Here is a 20507-nt window from a genome sequence, read left to right on the forward strand (position 1 = left end):
TACCACTATTAATATCATTACCACAAACGACCGTCTAACGTTTGTTCGAATCTCCTACCAAGTCGAATTTATTAGGAAAAAAACACACACACAACTAGCGCTACGGGGGCACAGAAAACCGGCTTGGGTCATATCACTTTTCGTTTTCGTTTTTAACGAAACATATTTATTCAATCGTTCACTTGGTCAATGGAATAATATATCCATCTAAATATATTTTGACAGAAGAAGAGTGTTGTAATAATTTAACTTAATCGTTGAAATAAAATTTAGTAATTGGTTAAATAATAAATTAAAAATTGTTACCGGTGTGCGTGTAGTGTAAGACACACAGAGGTTGTTTTGTAATATTACACTTGGAGGAACTTCAGAGGTGAGATAAATGAAATAATTTATATATATATATATATATATATATATGTTTGAATTATATAAATATTTTATAACATTGTATATTTTTTTGCCTTAAGAATTTACCCTAATGATGAGACATATCATGGTGTCGAAACGTATTATTTTAAATCAATGAAATAATTTTTTTGCATAAGTGTAGTGTTCCTATTTTTATATAAAAAATTATAAATTATAAATATAGTAATATTAATTATAAATACTATTTATAATAATATTAAATTAAAAATATAAATATTTATAAAATATAAAATAAATATTATATATAATAATATTATTATTTTTTGTATTTAATATATATTTTTTAACGTGGAAATATTAGGTTGTTAAATATCTCCCTTCCGCTTTTTTGCTCTTGGTTTATAATACAAAAAGGCGGAAGGGAGATATTTGACAACCTAATATATTTAAAATAATTAGCAACCGATTCATCGAATTAAAAATAATAAATTAATTTTAACTTCTCACGTTTCGACACGTGATGTGTGTCATCATTCAGTAAAAATATATAAACGGCTAAAATGTGGACGAAAAATTTTTCACTTTTCTGCAATTTACAAAGAAACGGCCTGGCCGATCGTTGTACATCAGAAACGCTAGTCCTCATCGAGATACATCGAATGGCTTTTAAATTTTTGAAATCGGTCCAGCCGTTTTCGAGAAAACGTCGATTTACGGCAAAAAATCTGTTCACACACACACGCACACATACACACACACGCACACATACACACACACACACATACTTTTTCCAAATGTTGGTCTCATTCGATTCAGAATAGCTTGAAACGTCGAGAAAACATAAAATTAGCGAGTCGGATTTTTTGATGAAGACTTAAACTACTCCTTCGGGAAGTTAAAAATAATAAATTACTTAATTCGTGGAATTAAATAATAAATAATAAATTTTCGCTTCATACGTTTCGACTCTTGATGTGTGTCATCATTCAGTAAAAATAAATTACAAAAATTTCTTTTACAATTTTAAAAATATTAGTACACAATATAAATAATTTTACATAAATTTGTTTAAAAAAATTTGTTAATATTTGATGTGCACTTGAATTGTTATAAATAAATGTGGTCCAAGTATGATTAAGTCTTTTACGGAGCAATATTTCATTTAATTTATTAATTAATTAATTTATTAATATTATTTACTAACATCATAATGCCCTACAATTCGAAAACAATTAACAGTACTGTTAGTAATAGTACTGTTGAGAAGGGAATTCCAACTTTCTAAACAAATACATGTAAATTTAGATCAAACATTTTGTACTTTGAACTTTGACAAATAATCAAAAATATAGATTATTAATATTTTTTCTCCGTTTCCGAAAGAAAGTAAAATTTTTATTTAATATTATTCGAAATAATATGCATTACAGTTTAATAATTATTAACTAAAACAATACTGAACTTGTTTTGCATTAAGTTTCTTTGAAAATATATAGTTTATGAAAAAATGTAATTTTATTTAAAATTTTCCTATGGAAGCGTATAAGACAAATTATATGTAAAGTTAGTAAATTTCATCTAGTTTCTGCTAAGCTAACTAAAACAGAATGTCCTTGAAGAAATTTTCGAGTTATTTACCAAAATATAAAAAAAGTGTCCTGAAACTATATACAATGCATACGGGAGAGTCCACACTCATTTTCTTCAAAATTTTCTTATGGGACTAATAATAATAAATTTTATCTAGTTACTGCTAAGCTATCTAAAATATAGTGCCCCGGAAATTTTTTTTTAGTTATATTACATAATGTAAAAAATTGTCCCAAATCCACTTATGCATATAACAAATTTACAAAATGATTAAGGGAGAGTTTACACTCATTTTATTAAAAACTTTCAAATATAGGACTACAAAAAACAGCTTATATGGAATTTTAGTAAATTTTATCTAGATTCTGCTTATTAGAAAAAAATGCCCGGAACAAAATTTTCAAGTTTTTAACAAAATGTAGAAAAGTGTCCCAAAACGATATACTACAAATTTACACAATGCTTAAGGGTGAGTCAAGGGATTCATTTTATTTAAAATTTTGTACCCAAGCAAATTAAACTATTAACACAAAAATATTGCAAATTTTATCTAGTTTCTGCTAAGTCAACTAAAAATTAGTGTCCCTTCTCGAGTTTTCAAGTTATTAAACGAATTGTAAAAAAATGCCTCCGAATTCTATAACAAATCAAATTTATTATTATTAAGATTTGTTTTGTCTAAATGGCAAAATATTATTATATAAATATTAAGGTATGTGTATATATAATTATTATATAATTCTGCAGTGATTAAAAATACTAAATAAACGATAATTTTCTCATCAACAAAATAATTAGATCGAGTTTCTCACAACAGGTTTTCAATGCAGACTTGTTATCGATAAAAATATTGAATTACATAAATAATATGCAAATTAATAATTTGATATATATACATATATATATATATATATATATATATATATATATCATGAAATACGCAGTATATTTTTTTAATCAACTACTAATTAAAGATCTTTGTTCTAAGATTGTTATATTAACGTAGAAGTATTTAAATTCGATTTGTATTTTGAAACATATTTTTAAAGTGCAAATATCGATTCTACATAAATATAATATACGACAATAATGTAGACAATTTTATAATTTGAAATTTACCAGAAGATTGCAATAAGATACAACTAATAGTTTTTGAGTTATATCCAAAAATCTAAAAAAAATGTTCCAATTTTTCCTATAAACGTAAGTATTGCCTGATGTGTATGAAATAGGATTGCCTGATGCGTATAAATATCCTAATTTTATGATTGCTTAACAAAATGAAAGATTTTTTATAAATATAATTATTAATGTTGAGCTATTCAATTTGGTATTGCCCGATGTGTAAAAAATGGTATATATTTTTATTATATAAATAAAGTGGTTATTTAAATTGTATTAAAATCATTATTTTTGGTACTTAAATAAAAATTTAAGACTAAAGATTTAATTGGTATTCTGGAAAAAGTTAGAAACTTTCATTATAACTTTAAATTGCTGAAAAATTTTTCTATTACTATGAGAACTCTTAAGATAATTTTTTTGAAAAAATTCTTTGAATTTTAAAAAATATATTTCTAAAATTCCAAGTTTGATTTATTTAAATAATTGAAACTAGTTTTATTTTATATTAATTGCTTAAATTTTTTTTAATAATTTCGAACAATCTACTTTACAATCCGTTTAGTCAAAAATTAGGGTTATTTGTACACATCGGGCAATACTATTTCAGTTCGCAAGAAATATGCGACATTTTTTATATTTATTTATATAACTTGAAAACTAGTTATTGTATCTTAATGCAATCTTCTGGTAAATTTTAAGTTATAAAATTATCTATGTTTCTATCTTACATTTTATTATAAAATAATCGATATTTGTATTGAAAAAATATGTTTAAAAATACAGAATTAATGTAAACGATCGTAAAGCTAGTTGAGGAGTTCTCTAGTATTTATCTTACAACAAAGGTATAGATTTATAATATAAATTATTAACAAGACGCCTATTATTTGTTTATAATCATAAATGCACATATATATTTATTTATTTAACCCAAATGCATAGATAACACTAAAATGTTTCCAATTCGTTTGCGATGCAATTTATTTTCGCAGCGGAATATTTCGCAAAATATTATTTATTGCATAGATTTTTTTTATATAATTGAAGATGATAAACAACAGCAATCAGATCGACATAATCATAAATATAATTATAAATAATAATTTTAAAAATGCGTTTGCATTTGCAATCGATTGCGTAAATGCAATGAGATAAAATATTGTTGACGACAATTATTGCAAGATCGTTTTATTTATAGATAAAATTGTTAAAAAAAGTAATTTATTAAGAAATTAATGTTATTCTAGTCATGATTCTTGTGTATTATTGGGTAAACAATAATGAGTTCTATTTGTTTTATGATTTAGATTCCGTTTGTGGGTTAATTTTAGATAATTATAATGACTAATTTAAGCCACTTCAATTTGATGTTTTCAAGCACAAATATTGATTTCATGAATATATGATATAAGACAATATTGTAGATAATTTTATGATTTAAAATTCGCCAGAATGTTGCATTAAGATATAACAAATAGTTTACAAATTAAATATTAAAAACTAAGAAAAATGTTTCACCGTTCGTAGAAACCGAAGTATTGCCCGATGTGTAACAAATAACATTGCCCGATGAGTATTAATATGTTAATCTGATTTTGAAATTTGAATTTAATCTGGTAATTTATAATTTACCAGAAGATTGCATTAAGATACAATATTAGGTTACAAGTTATATAAATAAATATATAAAAATGTCTATCTGAATTACCAAAATAGGATTGCCCGATGTGTACAAATATCATATCTGTATGGCTACTTAATAGATTGTCATAATTTATTTTAAATATGTATTCAATTAATCTAAACTAGTTTTATATATTTAAATAATCTAAAGCTTGGAATTTTATCAATAAATATTTAAAAAAAATATAAATTTTTTTGAAAATTTATTTTAGCAATTTAGTTCTTAAGATTTTTTGAAAATTTTAAATTTTATTAGCTAAAATTAAATTATAATAAATATTGCTAACTTACCAATTATAATATTTAGTCTTAAATTTTTATTTATGTGTACAAAATAGAAATTTTAATAAAATTTCTTTAAATCATATAATAAAAGATTCGTGCACTTCGGGCAATTCTAAATTAAATATTAAATAAAAGTCTTCTATAAAAAAAACTTGCAATCAGTCAAGGCAAGGATATTTACACACATCAGGCAATCCTATTTTATACCCATCGGGCAGTTCGTTTATAAAGATTTTTTTTTTTAATTTCAATAAAAGATAATATAAAGATAGTGATACATTTTTTTAGATTTTTGGATATAACACAAAAACTACTTGTTGTAACTTCATACAATCTTCTAGTAAATTTTAGGTTATAAAATTATTTACAATATTGTTTTAAATCATATTTTTATATAATTGATATTTTTACTTTGAAAATACGTTTAAAAATACAAATTTAAATATCAGTAGATTGGAATATTAATACGCATCTTTATAGGAATAGAGGTACATTTTTTTAGACTTTTGGATATAACTTGCAAACTATTTATCGTACCTTCATACAATCTTCTAGTAAATTTTAAATTATATAATTATCTAAAATATTGTCTTACGTCATAATTTTATAAAACTGATATTTGTACATTAAAAATACGTTTAAAAATACAAATTTAAATAGTAGTACATTAGGATATTAATACGCCTCAGGCAATACTTCTGTTCATATGGATACAGATACATTTTTTTCAGATTTTTGGATATATCTCAAAAACTATTTGTTGTATCTTCATGCGATCTTCTAGTAAATTTTAAGTTATAAAATTGTCTACAATATTGTCCTACATCATAATTTTATACAATTGATATTTGTACGTTAAAACACGTTTAAAAATACAAAAAGAATTTTAATAGTTTTAGTTAGTCTTTTGTATATCTCTTATATTTATTTGTGACGATTGCCTGTTGTGTACAGTAACTTTTATTACTAATATTTACATTTGAATTGTTTATTTATATTTACTTAATGCATAAATGTTAAACAATTTATTTAACTGGAATTTATTTATGAATGGCGCCTATTTTATTTTATTATCTATATTTATCTGAAATTATATATTTATAAAACCTTATCTTAGTAAAAGCTTCCGTTTGCATTGAAATTCGATAGTGATACCTAGTAGTGCATATTTATATATATATATATATATATATATATATACATATATATATATATGATTTTTTTATTTTATTCGAGTGCATAACAACCGAGAAGAGAGAACAACATGTTTGCGTCAAACATATTATTATTGACAACAATATATATATATATATATATATATATATAAATAAGGAAAAATAACGACATATATATATATATATATATATATATATATATTTCGATTATGACGATGTCGATGATGACGCACAGATTTATATTATTATAAAAGGGCTAAAGTTCATTACCGATAATGAGGATGTGTAATAAATATGTATCTTTTATCAGGTCGAGGTGACTAATAATTCTTATAATCTCGAAAAAGAAAAAAAATTATGAAATTTAATCTTACACATGAGCTGATATAGGAAATGGATCTTCATTTTTTTTTGTGGCCAACAAGATAAGGCTTGGGAAGGTTAAGATGTATCCCAATCTTAATTTTGTGTCAGTAACCTAATAAAGTTCGTGATTGATTTTTTTGGAATTAGTATGTTCTCAATGACTGTCTATAAACGAGCAAAATGAATCAATGAAAATAAGAAGAGACTGTACTGACGAGTGAAGTAAATTTTGACTCACAAAAGTATTTTGTTAGTATTTAATTTTTATTTTTATTTTTAAAGGCACACATAATTAAATATAACGGTTATTTTATAATATGATATAAGACAATATTGTAGATAGCTTTATGACTTAAAATTCACCAGAAGATTGCATTAGGATACGACAAATAGTTTTCGAGTTATATTCAAAAATCTAAGAAAATGTACCACTTTCCCTATAAACAGAAGTATTGCCCGATGAGTATAAATATCCTATACTAATGATGATATCAATTCTATAAAAGTATTATATAAGACAATATTGTAGGAAATTTTGCAACTTAAAATTTATTAGAAGATCGCATTAAGAAACAACAGTCAGTTTCCAAATTATCGCCAAAAATCTAAGAATAAATCCTAATTTCTACTGCTATTTAAATTTGTATTTTCAAACGTGTTTTTAAACAAATATCAATTCTACAAAAATATGATATAGGACAATATTGTAGATAATTTTATAACTTAAAATTTACTAGAAGATTGCATTACGATACGACAAATAGTTTTCGAGTTATATCCAAAAAACTAAGAAAAAATACCTTTATCCCTATAAACAGAAGTATTGTCTGATGTGAATAAACAATATTGCCTGATGAGCATAAATATCCTATACTAATGCTATTCAAATTCGTACTTTCAAACGTGTTTTTAACGTACAAATATCAATTCTACAAAAATATGATGTAAGACAATATTGTAGATAATTTTGTGACTTAAAATTTACTTGATTGCATTAAGATATAAAGAATAGTTCAAAAGTTATAACCAAAAATCTAGGAAAATGTACCTCTATTCCTATAAATAGATATACTGCCCGACGAGTACAAATACCCTACTCTAATGCTATGTGTACATTCAAACGTGTTTTTAACATACAAATATCAATTCTATAAAAATATGATATAAGACAATATTGTTGAGAATTTTATAATTTATAATTTACCAGAAGATTGTACGAAGATACAAAAAATAGTTTTCGAATTATATCCAAAAGTTTAAAAAAATGTCCCAATATTCCTATAGATAGAAGTATAGCCCAATGCCCAATTGCCCAATGTGTACAAAATAAGATTGCCTGATGAGCGTAAATATCCTATACTGATGCTATTCAAATTTCTATTTTCAAACGTGGTTTTAACGTACGAATATCAATTCTACACAAATATCACGTAGGACAATATTGTAGATAATTTTAAAATTTATAATTTACTAGAAGATTGCATTACGATACGACAAATAGGTTTCGAGTTATATCCAAAAATTTAAGAATAAGTTCCATTTAAATTGCATCTTTGCATATGAAAAGAAGATATTCTTCTGACTGGAACTATACATGAAATGCAAATTAAATTCACGAATAAATTAAATATATCACATAATATAAAAAAAGGACTCTACCGACGAGCAAACTGAATCTTGACTTGAGAAATAAAAGATTTGACAAGAAAATCGAGTTGTGGTATTTCTCTATACTATTAATATATTATCTAATTGATAAAATATCTAGACCGTACTTTTGAATATAATTATTTAGCTTATCTAATAAACTCACCTTGTTTTTCTGCAGTATCCAAAAGATCTGCCGGTAGATGGAGTCTACCATCGACAAGGATGGCTGTCGGAAAACGCCTGCAGCAGATGAACTGAAAGAAGTCACAGACAAAAGGTATCAGAGTATATATTCTGGTTTATGTAGAATTTTAGTCAATTTCATCTAGTTTCTGCTAAGATAAAAAAATTAGAATGTTCCGAACGAAATTTTTAAGTTATTTGAAGAAATGCAAAAAAATGTCCTGACCCAAATAGCGATGATTGATACAACATATAAATGCGAGTTGCAAGTAACAATTGGTTTATTTAAAAATTTAGTATCAGAGTATATATTTTGGTTTATGTAGAATTTTAGTCAATTTCATCTAGTTTCTGCTAAGCTCAAAAAATTAGAATGCTCCGAACGAAATTTTTAAGTTATTTAAAGAAATGCAGAAAAATGTCCTGACGCAAATGGCGATGATTGATACAACATATAAATGCGAGTTGCAAGTAACAATTGGTTTATTTAAAAATTTAGTATCAGAGTATATATTTTGGTTTATGTAGAATTTTAGTCAATTTCATCTAGTTTTTACTAAGATAAAAAAAATTAGAATGCTCCGAACGAAATTTTTAAGTTATTTGAAGAAATGCAGAAAAATGTCCTGACGATGATTGATAAAACATATAAATGCGAGTTGCAAGTAACAATTGGTTTATTTAAAAATTTAGTATCAGAGTATATATTTTGGTTTATGTAGAATTTTAGTCAATTTCATCTAGTTTCTGTTAAGCTCAAAAAATTAGAATGCTCCGAACGAAATTTTTAAGTTATTTAAAGAAATGCAGAAAAATGTCCTGACGCAAATGGCGATGATTGATACAACATATAAATGCGAGTTGCAAGTAACAATTGGTTTATTTAAAAATTTAGTATCAGAGTATATATTTTGGTTTATGTAGAATTTTAGTCAATTTCATCTAGTTTTTACTAAGATAAAAAAATTAGAATGCTCCGAACGAAATTTTTAAGTTATTTGAAGAAATGCAGAAAAATGTCCTGACGATGATTGATACAACATATAAATGCGAGTTGCAAGTAACAATTGGTTTATTTAAAAATTTAGTATCAGAGTATATATTCTGGTTTATGTAGAATTTTAGTCAATTTCATCTAGTTTCTGCTAAGATAAAAAAATTAGAATGCTCCGAACGAAATTTGTAAGTTATTTGAAGAAATGCAAAAAAATGTCCTGACGCAAATGGCGATGATTGATACAACATATAAATGCGAGTTGCAAGTAACAATTGGTTTATTTAAAAACTTAGTATCAGAGTATATATTTTGGTTTATGTAGAATTTTATTCAATTTCCTCTAGTTTCTGCTAAGATAAAAAAATTAGAATGTTCCGAACGAAATTTTTAAGTTATTTAAAGAAATGCAGAAAAATTACCCGACCCAAATAGCGATGATTTTGATACAATGATACAATATATAAATGCAAGTTGCAATTAACAATAAGTTTATTTAAATATTTGGTTTATGTAAAATTTCTGTAAATTTTATTTAGTTTATGCTAAGTTAAAAATATCAGGGTGCCCGGAACGAAATTTTTCAGTTATATAAAGACAGGCAGAAAAATGTCCCGACCCAAATGACCATGATGGATAGAATATATAAATGCGAGATGTAACTAATAAAATATTTATTTAAAAATTTAGTATCATAGTACATAAAATAGTTTATATGGTATTTTGATAAATAATATCTAGTTTCTGCTAACATAAAAAATTATAGTGCCCAAAACGAAATTTTAAAATTTTATGAAAAAATGTCTAAAAATGCCTGAATCCATGTAAGGTCCAATTTATAAAAGTGGGTTGCAACTCGTTTAATTCAAAAATTTTATATTAAAGTATATAAAACACTTTAACTAGTGATTTAGTAATTTTATCTAGTTTCTGCTAAACTAAATAAAAAACTAGTGGGGTGTATGGCATCGTGCCTTAAGGCAAATTGCTGGAACTTCCCGTACCGTAACGAAATATACGGGGAATACTAAATGTTTGCAACTAGATTATTATTAATATTGTAGCATTGTCTAATATTTGTAAGAATTATATAAACTGAATTGCAGAGTTGAAATTATTTGCTTAAAGTATATTTGAACTATATTCGGAATTAAAAATAAAATCTGAATTATTTTCGATATACAATAAAAAAAAATTTGAAAAAAAAAATTTAAAAAAAAGTTGGTACAATTTTTTTTTTCCAAAATCAATTATTTTGTTAAAACAAGCAGAAAGTTTTTTGAATCATTTGAAACGGACGCTTAGTTCTCTCAAAAACTGCCAGTTTTTGTATATTTAGCTCCGTATTTTCGAAATGGCTGGGCCTACCCTTGCAAAAAACTAATAACCACTTCTCCCAATCATTACTAATTGAATGTTCTTTAGATCATTCAAATCGGATGCTCCGTTGTCTCAAAAACTCGATTTCTATTTTCTGCACTCTTTGCTCCGTATCTCCGAAACGGCTGGACCTGCCTTTGCCAAAAACTAATCAGCACATCTCCCTAATCGATAGGAATCGAATGTTTTTTGAACCATTCAAATCGTTTGATCCGTGCGCCCGAGAACGTGACTGGAAATTTGTATCCATACATACATACACACACACACATCCATTTTTTCTGAGGCATGCCAATAAAATGTTCAGAAACCTTCAAAACTTCGAGGAATGTAAAAATTTTCAATTTCGATTTTCGGCCCATTACAATAACTACGGGAAGTTAATAAATAAATAAAATAAATAAATAAAACAAACAAAGCAAGGAAGAATGGAATCGTAAGAGAATCTTCGATGATGCAGTTATCATGAGATTCTTTTTTGCTGCTTTGTTTATATGTAAAATACGCCTGATCGCACGGCAAATAGACATTTTCATGATTTTCAATACCAAGAACAAGCATAAGAGAGCATTGCCATGATAATTTTACTAATAGTACTACTCTACGATAATACCTAATAAATTTTGTCTAAACCATCAACCAGAAAAACAACATTTGCATATAATTTAACCCTTATCCTTTTCCCAGGAAGGGTCGTGGAGCAGTAGAAAGTGGCCTAACCCACGAATGTGGCGTTTTTGGAGCAATAGCATGTGGCGATTGGCCTACGCAGGTTGGTAAATGTAAAACCAACAAAAAATAAATAGAAATATAATTTCTATTATATTTATATTTTAGAAATATAATTTCTACTATATTTCTTTCTTCCCCAGGTTGATGTTGCCCAAGTGATAGTACTAGGCCTGGTCGCCCTGCAGCACAGAGGCCAAGAATCGGCAGGAATCGTCACGAGCGAAGGAACTTGTGCCAAAAGTTTTAACATTCACAAAGGAATGGGTATGATTAGCAATATCTTTACAGATGAAACTATGAAAAAGTTGAAAGGCAATCTGGGAATCGGACACACGAGGTAAGGGATAAAAGATATTAAAATACAAGCTGACCCGGCAAACGTTGTTTTGCTAAGTAAGGTCTAAACAATTTCTAGAGAATCAAAAATATTAATACTTTAAGTGTATAAGGATGATGTGTTGTTTGAATGCTATATACAATAATGTATTATAAAAACAATAAATCGCATTAGTTTGTCTATATTTTGTCTGGAAGTTTTGTACACTTTCTATAGAAAACATAGTGCAATCCAATCCAAGTTTTTTTTGGTCTTTCGACTTATTGATTACGTTCCAAGTTTTTCAGATTCTTTCTGAATTCTGGATTTTGTGTATAATTGTAAATAATACTACTGAGTTTATAAAAAAAAATTCAAATTTCTGCGAGGAGAGATAGAAAATGAATTAAGTATTTCTTCTTCGACCTGCTTTTTGAAAAGTTTCAAGTAACATTCGATGAATTAAAGTAAATATGTTGAGCAAGGCGAGGCACAAAGGTCCAATTTGACTTGGAACAAATATTAATTATACGAGTATTATAAAAACCAAACCAATTATATCACAACAAATAACACATTTCAAACGAACAATTATCTGACTACGTTCAGTAAACTGCCTTTTACTTCATCATTGTAGAAATGTGCTTTTTTGCTGTCTTTCAAAAATTTGTTATCTAGATCTTTTCACCCTATAAACGGAGTAACTTGGAACGGCCATTTTAATTTTAAAGGTATTTTACAAAATATAAATACATAATTACAAGGAATTAGTATTTTTAGGTTCTAATGAGCTCTTCAGAACGTTTCGTTTGTAACACAGACTTGTAATTTTAGTATATTAATCCTAAATGTGTCTACTAAATAGTAAAATAGTACAATTAGTAACATTTATTTCCGCTCGCAAGAAATTATCAATTGTTTAAACACGGTTTTGATAGTTTCATATAAAATTGCAATACTCTACATTATTTGTTTTTTTTTTAATTTTAAGCAAGCTCATCAGACCGTGCCGATTGTACTGGAAATCTATAGATATATTAATTCTATAGATCGAATCTATAGATATTAATCCTAAATAGATCTACTAAATAGTATAATAGTAAAATTAATAAATTTTATGTCCGCTCACGAGTTATTATTAATTATCTCAACAAAGTACATAAAACTACCATACAAAAATGTGAAAATTTTATATTTGTAATACAAAACAATTACATTTTTAACTAATGCTAAAAAAAACTACCAACGGAAAAAATACTTTTATTATGGATTTTTAAAGATTTCTGTTTATCTCCCGATAGCGAAGTCATGAGAATCAAGGTTATAGCTGGTTATACATCTTTTTCCCTCTACTTTCAAATATCTTTGTTAAACAATGCTTAACTTTACTGATTTTTGACACATCGGTGGTGGACCTTTTTAACCCCGAACCTTCATATATTACTATCTATTCTTCAATAAATTCTGGGAAATTATAACTGGGAAAATGTTATTCGATAAAATGTCCCTTTGATCGATACCAAATTTAGGTTCTGAATTTAAAATAATATGAATAAAAAATAATATAACCTTGAAAATGTTTTATGAATACCAATGAGTATATAATTATACAAATGAGATCTTTCAGAGCACCGTGTTTGAGAAAAATGTGATTTGCAAATAAGAGTGCTACAACGCCAAAAAGTGCATTTTCATATTAACATTTCGAAAAAGTTGATATTTTGAGTTTCTAGTAACACTTGCAATCCGTTTAATAACGTTTTTGTGTATAAATAAAACTACGAACAAAACTACTCACTACAATTTAATCATAATTAAATGATATTCACGTAAAACATCCCTTTAAACGAAATTGAACATCATCTGTCAAAAACGTTTGACATTTGACGTATTAGCCACCGTCCATTGTTTTATTAACTTCCCGTAGGGTAAGTTATTGTAATGGGCCGAAAATCGAAATTGAAAATTTTTACATTTCTCGACGTTTTGAAGGTTTTTGAACATTTTGGCACACCTCAGAAAAAATGGATGTGTGTGTGTGTGTGTGTGTATGTATGTATGGATACAAATTTCCAGTCACGTTTTCGGGCGCATGGATCAACCGATTTGAATGATTCAAAAAACATTCGATTCCTATTTATAGGGAGACGAGCTGATTAGTTTTTGGCAGAGGCAGGTCCAGCAGTTACGGAGATAAAGAGCAAAGAGTACAGAAAATAGAAATCGAATTTTTGAGAGAACGGAGCATCCGATTTGAATGTTCTAAAAAAACTTCAATTAGTAATGATTGGGAGAAGTGTTTATCAGATTTTGCAAAGGCAGGCCCAGCCATTTCAAAGATACGGAGTTAAATGGCTAAAAATGGCAGTTTTTGAGAGAACTAAGCGTCCGATTTAAATGATTCAAAGAACTTTCTGCTTGTCTTAACAAAATAATTGATTTTGGAAAAAAAATTTTTCAACTTTTTTTTTTTTTTATTTTTATTTATCGAAAATAATTCAGATTTTATTTTTAATTCTGACTAAAGTTCTAATATACTTTCAACAAATAATTTCAACTTTGCAATTCAGTTTATATAATTCTTATAAATGACAATATTTATAAGAATGTTACAATACTTATAATAGTCTATTTGAAAACATTCAGTATTCCTCGAACATTTCGTTACGGTACGGGAAGTCAATCCAGCAATTTGGTTTAAGGCACGATGCCATACACACAACTAGTTTAAATTGCGCTTCTACAAAAATGTTCAAATTAAAAATGTAAAGTTTGTACGCGATTTTGAAATAATATCTCACCTTTCCGACAACCTACTGATTGGCACGAATTGTTCAAGACTAAGTCTGGCCAAATCGGTTTAGCCGTTTTCGAGTTTTAGTGGATCATTTGATCGAGAGCTCGATTTTTATATATAAGATATATAAGATAAAAATTACCTTGGTTTAATTTCTGTTCCCTTCAGATATTCGACATCAGCAGCTAGTGAAGAAGTAAACTGCCAACCCTTTGTAGTACACACGAATCACGGAATCATGGCCGTTGCCCACAATGGAGAACTTGTCAATTGTGAAAGCCTGAGACGAATGGTAGTAATTAATTCTTCTTCTACATCAAAATATTTATTTTTATTATAATATATTTCTCCTACCAGGTTTTGGCTCGGGGTGTAGGTCTATCAACCCATTCCGATTCCGAACTGATAACCCAGGCGTTGTGTCTTTCGCCTCCTGATGGTGCAGAAGCCGAAGGATCAGGGCCTGATTGGCCAGCAAGAATTAGGCAATTGATGCGATTAGCACCCTTATCCTATTCCTTGGTGATTGCATTCAGGGATAGAATATATGGAGTCAGAGACCCTTATGGTAACCGACCCTTGTGCTTGGGGAAGATTGTACCTATAGGAGCTACAGGTAGATAGTGGACAGTTTGTGATTTAATTTAAGGAATATGGGTGTGATTGTAATTTTTTGTTTTTGTCCAGGTGATGTTAATGATATTCCTGCTGATGGATGGGTTATATCAAGCGAGAGCTGCGGATTTTTGTCTATAGGTGCACGTTATGTCAGAGAGGTACATTTACACATACCCGAAGGAGAAGTTTATGTTTTCATCAAAAAATCCGATTCGCTAATTTTATGTTTTCTTGACGTTTCAAGCCATTCTGAATCGAATGAGACCAAATTTGGAAAAAGTATGTGTGTATGTGTGTGCGTGTATGAGAACAGATTTTTTGCCGTAAATCGACGTTTTCTCCAAAACGGCTAGCCTGATTTCAAAAATTTAAAAGCCATTCGATGTATCTCGACGAGGACTATCGTTTTTCAGTTTTGTGGGACGATCGGCCGAGACGTTTCTTTATAAATAGCAGAAAAGTGAAAAATTTTTCGTCCACGTTTTAGCCCGCAATTCTGAATCGATTATGAAATTTCAAAAACCGTTCGAAAGATATTGATTGGGAATCGTGCTGATTAGTTTTTGGTAAAGATCGGCCGGGCCGTTTTCTTGTAATAAAGTTTAAAAAAAAAAAAAATTCGACGATTTTTATGATTTTTTTTTTGACGGTAGATACCATAGTCTTCTATATCATACTAAAATATTACGGCCCTACGACAACTCGTTTAGCTTTAAAAATTCGTCAAAGTTTGCAAAAATTGGTATCGTTTTATTGACATTTGTCAAAATGAAATCTTGGATCGACGTTTTCTCAAAAACGCCTTAACTGATTTCAAAAATTTAAAAGCCATTTGATGTATTTCGGTGAGGACTATCGTTTGTCAGTTTTGTGCGACGATCTGCCAAGCCGTTTCTTTATAATTTGAAAAAAATTGTTAAACTTTTCGTCCACATTTAAGCTCAAACTACCGAATCGATTTTAAAAAATCAAAAACTGTTCCAAAGGTATTAGTTGGGAATGATACTGATTGGTTTTAGGTGAAAATCTACCGAGCCGTTTTCTTGTAATTAACTGTTGAAAAAAAAAATTAAGCCGATTTTTAAGGAATTTTTATTTGGCGATTTATATCATGGTCTTATAGAACTTACTGAAATATTACGGTCTTACGACAAGTAGTTTAATTTTAAAAATTAATCAAAGATTGAGAAAATGAGTAGTTTTTTTGACGTTTGTTAAAATTAAAATTAGACAATTTACTTAGTATAAAGATAGAGTACTTGGTTTTAATGAACATAGTAAATCATTAAAGTCCTATGGAAACTGGTTCAATTATAAAAACTGGTGATTTTTGAAAATTTGCTATTAGAAAATACTCCGAGTCAAAGTGTTCGTTCGTTTTCAATCAAGTGTAATAAATCCACTCGGAATACTTCTAATCACTCATAAATTAATTTATATTTTATTGATTAAGTCGATTAATTACACATATCGGGAAGTTCACGTAACTTGCCTCTAGGCTAAATACCAAACCAACTAGTTTATTGTGGAGATTCTATGCGATTTATTCTGTTAAACAAATAATGGAAAGCAAACAAAATCTAGCCTTTTATTATTGAATATAACACTAGTGCTTTATGTCGGATTATTTTATTTTGTTTTTTTTTATTATTTAATATATCCAAAATTGCATCTTAAATATTGCTAAAAAATCAGTGAAAAATGCACAGAAATTATATGTTTCTTGAATTACATTTAAAAAAAAAAAACTATATTGAAAATTTAATATCCGAATCTTGTGTTGGCGCCCCCTAAGGCGTGCGCTCGTATTTTTCGCATGCATCGCATTAAAGGTATGACCGGCTCTGCCTACACATAATTCAAAAAACGAGCATAACTTTCAATTTTCTACATTTTGTTACCAGGTGAGACCTGGTGAAATAGTAGAAATAACACGAGAACGAGGTCCAGTAACCTGCGGAACACCTGAACCTCGTCCTCCAGGACGAGGTTTGACACCAGTGCCTCCAGCCTTTTGTATTTTTGAATACGTCTATTTTGCAAGATCCGACAGTCTTTTGGAAGGCAGAATGGTTTATTCTGTTCGTATGCAATGTGGTGCCCAATTGGCAAGAGAGGCACCTTGTAAGGGGGCTGATATTGTTAGTAGTGTACCTGAAAGCGGGACTGCCGCCGCCCATGGATACGCACTCGAGGTAAAAAAAACATTATCAATATTAAAAATACCAGAAATTTTTAACTTCCCGAAGGAGAAGTTTATGTTTTCATCAAAAAATCCGATTCGCTAATTTTATGTTTATGTTATCTCGACGTTTCAAGCCATTCTGAATCGAATGAGAGCGTATCGAATGAGAGCTCGTATGTGTGTGCATGTGTGTGAACAGATTTTTTGCCGTAAAAAATCTCAAAAACTGTTCGACCGATTTCAAAAATTTAAAAGCCATTCGATGTATCTCGATGAGGACTAGCGTTTCTGAGTTTTGTGCGATGATCGTCCGAACCATTTCTTTATAAATCGCTGAAAAGTGAAAAATTTTTCGTCCACGTTTTAGCCCGCAATTCTGAATCGATTCTGAAAATTCAAAAACCGTTCGATAGATATTGGTTGAGAATCGTGCTGAATAGTTTTTGGTAAAGATCGGCCGGGCCGTTTTCTTGTAATGAAGTTTGAAAAAAAAATCGTCGATTTTTATGATTTTTTTTGACGGTAGATACCATAGTCTTCTAGATCATCATACTAAAATATTACGGCCCTACGACAACTCGTTTAGCTTTAAAAATTCGTCAAAGTTTGGTATCGTTTTTTGGCATTTGTCAAAATTAGACCTATCATCGACGTTTGCTCAAAACGCCTGAACCGATTTCAGAAATTTAAAAGCCATTCAATGTATCTCAATGAGCACTATTGTTAAGAATTCGTAATTATATTATGATCGAGTCTCAATAGTGTAACATGAACTATTTTGGTAAGGGTCGTCTGTTAGGCTAGAATAGAGTGTCGCCGGACACTGTCTACATATGTCGTTCGCATTTCAAGTACTAAATGCATTAGTAACATAATATATTTTTTAATTTTGATGTAAGTTATTTGTCTGGACTGTCTATATCCGCGTCGATGATTTTATTTATGAGTCTGCAAAATGCCTTAAGATAATTTCAAGGAATCATCCTTCTCAGATATATTAAGTCCAAGAAATCATCCCCCGTAGATGTACAAATTAATGTAACCCGCCTCTTACTTACTTACTATCTTAATTTTTAATAATTTTTATTTAGTATAAGTTCAAAGCTCAGTATAGAAACACCAACTATCTGATGCCATTATATTCACCATATTTTTATTATAATAAACTTAAATTAATATCAAACGTCGCCTTTTACTTAAATAATCACCGATCACACCAGTAGTTCAATTATAGAACAAATATTTAAAGGTGTAGTGGTTAGGAGAAGTAAATCGATAACACCCAGTTAGACGTCGAAGTAATTTTTAAGCTTCTTTGTAATTTGAAAAAAAAAGTGTTAAACTTTTCGTCCACATTTAAGCTCATTCTACCGAATTGATTTTTAATCAAAAACTGTTCGAAAGATATTAGTTGGGAATAATGCTGACTAGTTTTAGGTGAAAATCTATCAAGCCGTTTCCTTGTAATTACCTGTTGACAAAAAAAATTGAGCCGATTTTTATGAAACTTTCTTGGGCGATATATATCATGGTCTTACAAAACTTACTGAAATATAACGGCCTTTCGACAAGTAGTTTAATTTTAAAAATTCATCAAAGTTTGAGAAAATAAGTAGTTTTTTTGACGTTTGTTAAAATTAAAATTAGACGATTTACTTGTTATAACGTTAGAGTACTTGGTCTTAATGAACATACAAACCATTAACGTCCTACGAAAATTGGTTCAATTATAAAAATTATTGATTTGTGAAAATTTGCTTTTAGAAAATACTCCGAGTTGACGTGTTCATTCGTTTTTTAATGATGTGTAATAAATCCACTCGGAATACTTCTAATCATGCATAAATAAATTTATTTATTATAGATTAAGTCGATTATTTACACATTTCGGGAAGTTCATGTAACTTGCCTCAAGGCTAAATGCCAATACCAACTAGTTGGATTAATGTTGTTTATTATTTTAGTCCGGAGTGCCTTTTGCAGAAGTCTTGTGCAAAAATCGTTACGTGGGCAGAACATTCATCCAACCATCGACCCGATTGAGGCAACTCGGGGTTGCCAAAAAATTTGGAGCACTTTCAGAAAACGTTCGAGGAAAAAGATTAATACTAATCGATGATAGTATAGTTAGAGGAAACACCATTGGTAAGTTGAAAATTGGCATAAACTACAACATGATTTGATACTAAATCAATCCTTTACTACTTAGGTCCAATTATCAAGCTCTTACGAGATGCTGGTGCCCGTGAAGTACATATAAGAATTGCCAGTCCGCCCCTGCTCTACCCGTGCTATATGGGTATAAATATTCCTACACGAGAAGAACTCATTGCGAATAGACTGGGACCTGATGAATTAGCCAAACACGTAGGTTAGTAGAAACAAAGTACTAGTATATTATAGATTTCTACATAAGTCTATTACATTTACCAGGGGCTGACAGTCTGGCCTACTTAAGTGTAGAAGGTCTAAAGAAAGCTGTTCGAATCAACATAAAAAATGAAATAAATGAACCAGTCGGTCACTGTACAGCCTGTCTGTCCGGAGAATACCCCGGAGGAGTCCCGGAAGAACTAACTTGGTAAATTTTGAGATTACTCGAATCCAGATATTATTTATAAGACCAAATGGTTTGTAGTTTGTATGAATTTAGGACTTTGTAAGTTGACAAAATCATTCCCCACAATCGGAATAAATGTATAAATTTATTGTAACCCTAAAAAATTTCTTGTTAGGACAAGTTTGTATATGTACATTGAACAAAACTTTGTTAGTGTAATAATTAATTAATTGTTATGATATTTGTACATGGTGATATTGTTTTCGAATATTTTTGTTGTATGTAGCATTACATAAGCGAATAAAAGACATTATGCTTATTGTTTATTTACTTACACGACTAAAATTAAACTAGTAATTTCAATCAGGCTTTGTTAACGTTTATTCAAATTAAGTAAAAATAAAATCAGTGTCCAGACAGTTTTGTTGAATCGATACAATCTTAAAGGGTTTCAGACTTGAACGTAAAATGGGTGTAGACCGATTGGGTGATGCAT

At 28.6% G+C, this 20507-nt stretch overlaps 1 protein-coding gene across 1 annotated transcript; it reads left to right on the forward strand.

Moving 5' to 3' along the window:
• The first annotated feature begins 165 nt into the window (after positions 1-165).
• On the forward strand, positions 166-20194 carry LOC113371030 (amidophosphoribosyltransferase-like). Its single transcript, XM_026611682.1, has 11 exons — positions 166-373; positions 8425-8523; positions 11491-11575; positions 11676-11872; positions 14817-14940; positions 15006-15264; positions 15336-15424; positions 17171-17461; positions 19416-19596; positions 19661-19822; positions 19885-20194. Exons 2-11 carry the CDS (start codon positions 8447-8449, stop codon positions 20034-20036), a joined length of 1617 nt encoding a protein of 538 aa, XP_026467467.1. The 5' UTR covers positions 166-373; positions 8425-8446; the 3' UTR covers positions 20037-20194.
• Positions 20195-20507: the final 313 nt, after the last annotated feature.

Source organism: Ctenocephalides felis, unplaced genomic scaffold (genome assembly GCF_003426905.1).
Source record: "Ctenocephalides felis isolate EL2017-DRISC unplaced genomic scaffold, ASM342690v1 CF-g0.4_SCAFFOLD_00845, whole genome shotgun sequence".
Taxonomy (NCBI): Eukaryota; Metazoa; Arthropoda; class Insecta; order Siphonaptera; family Pulicidae; genus Ctenocephalides; species Ctenocephalides felis.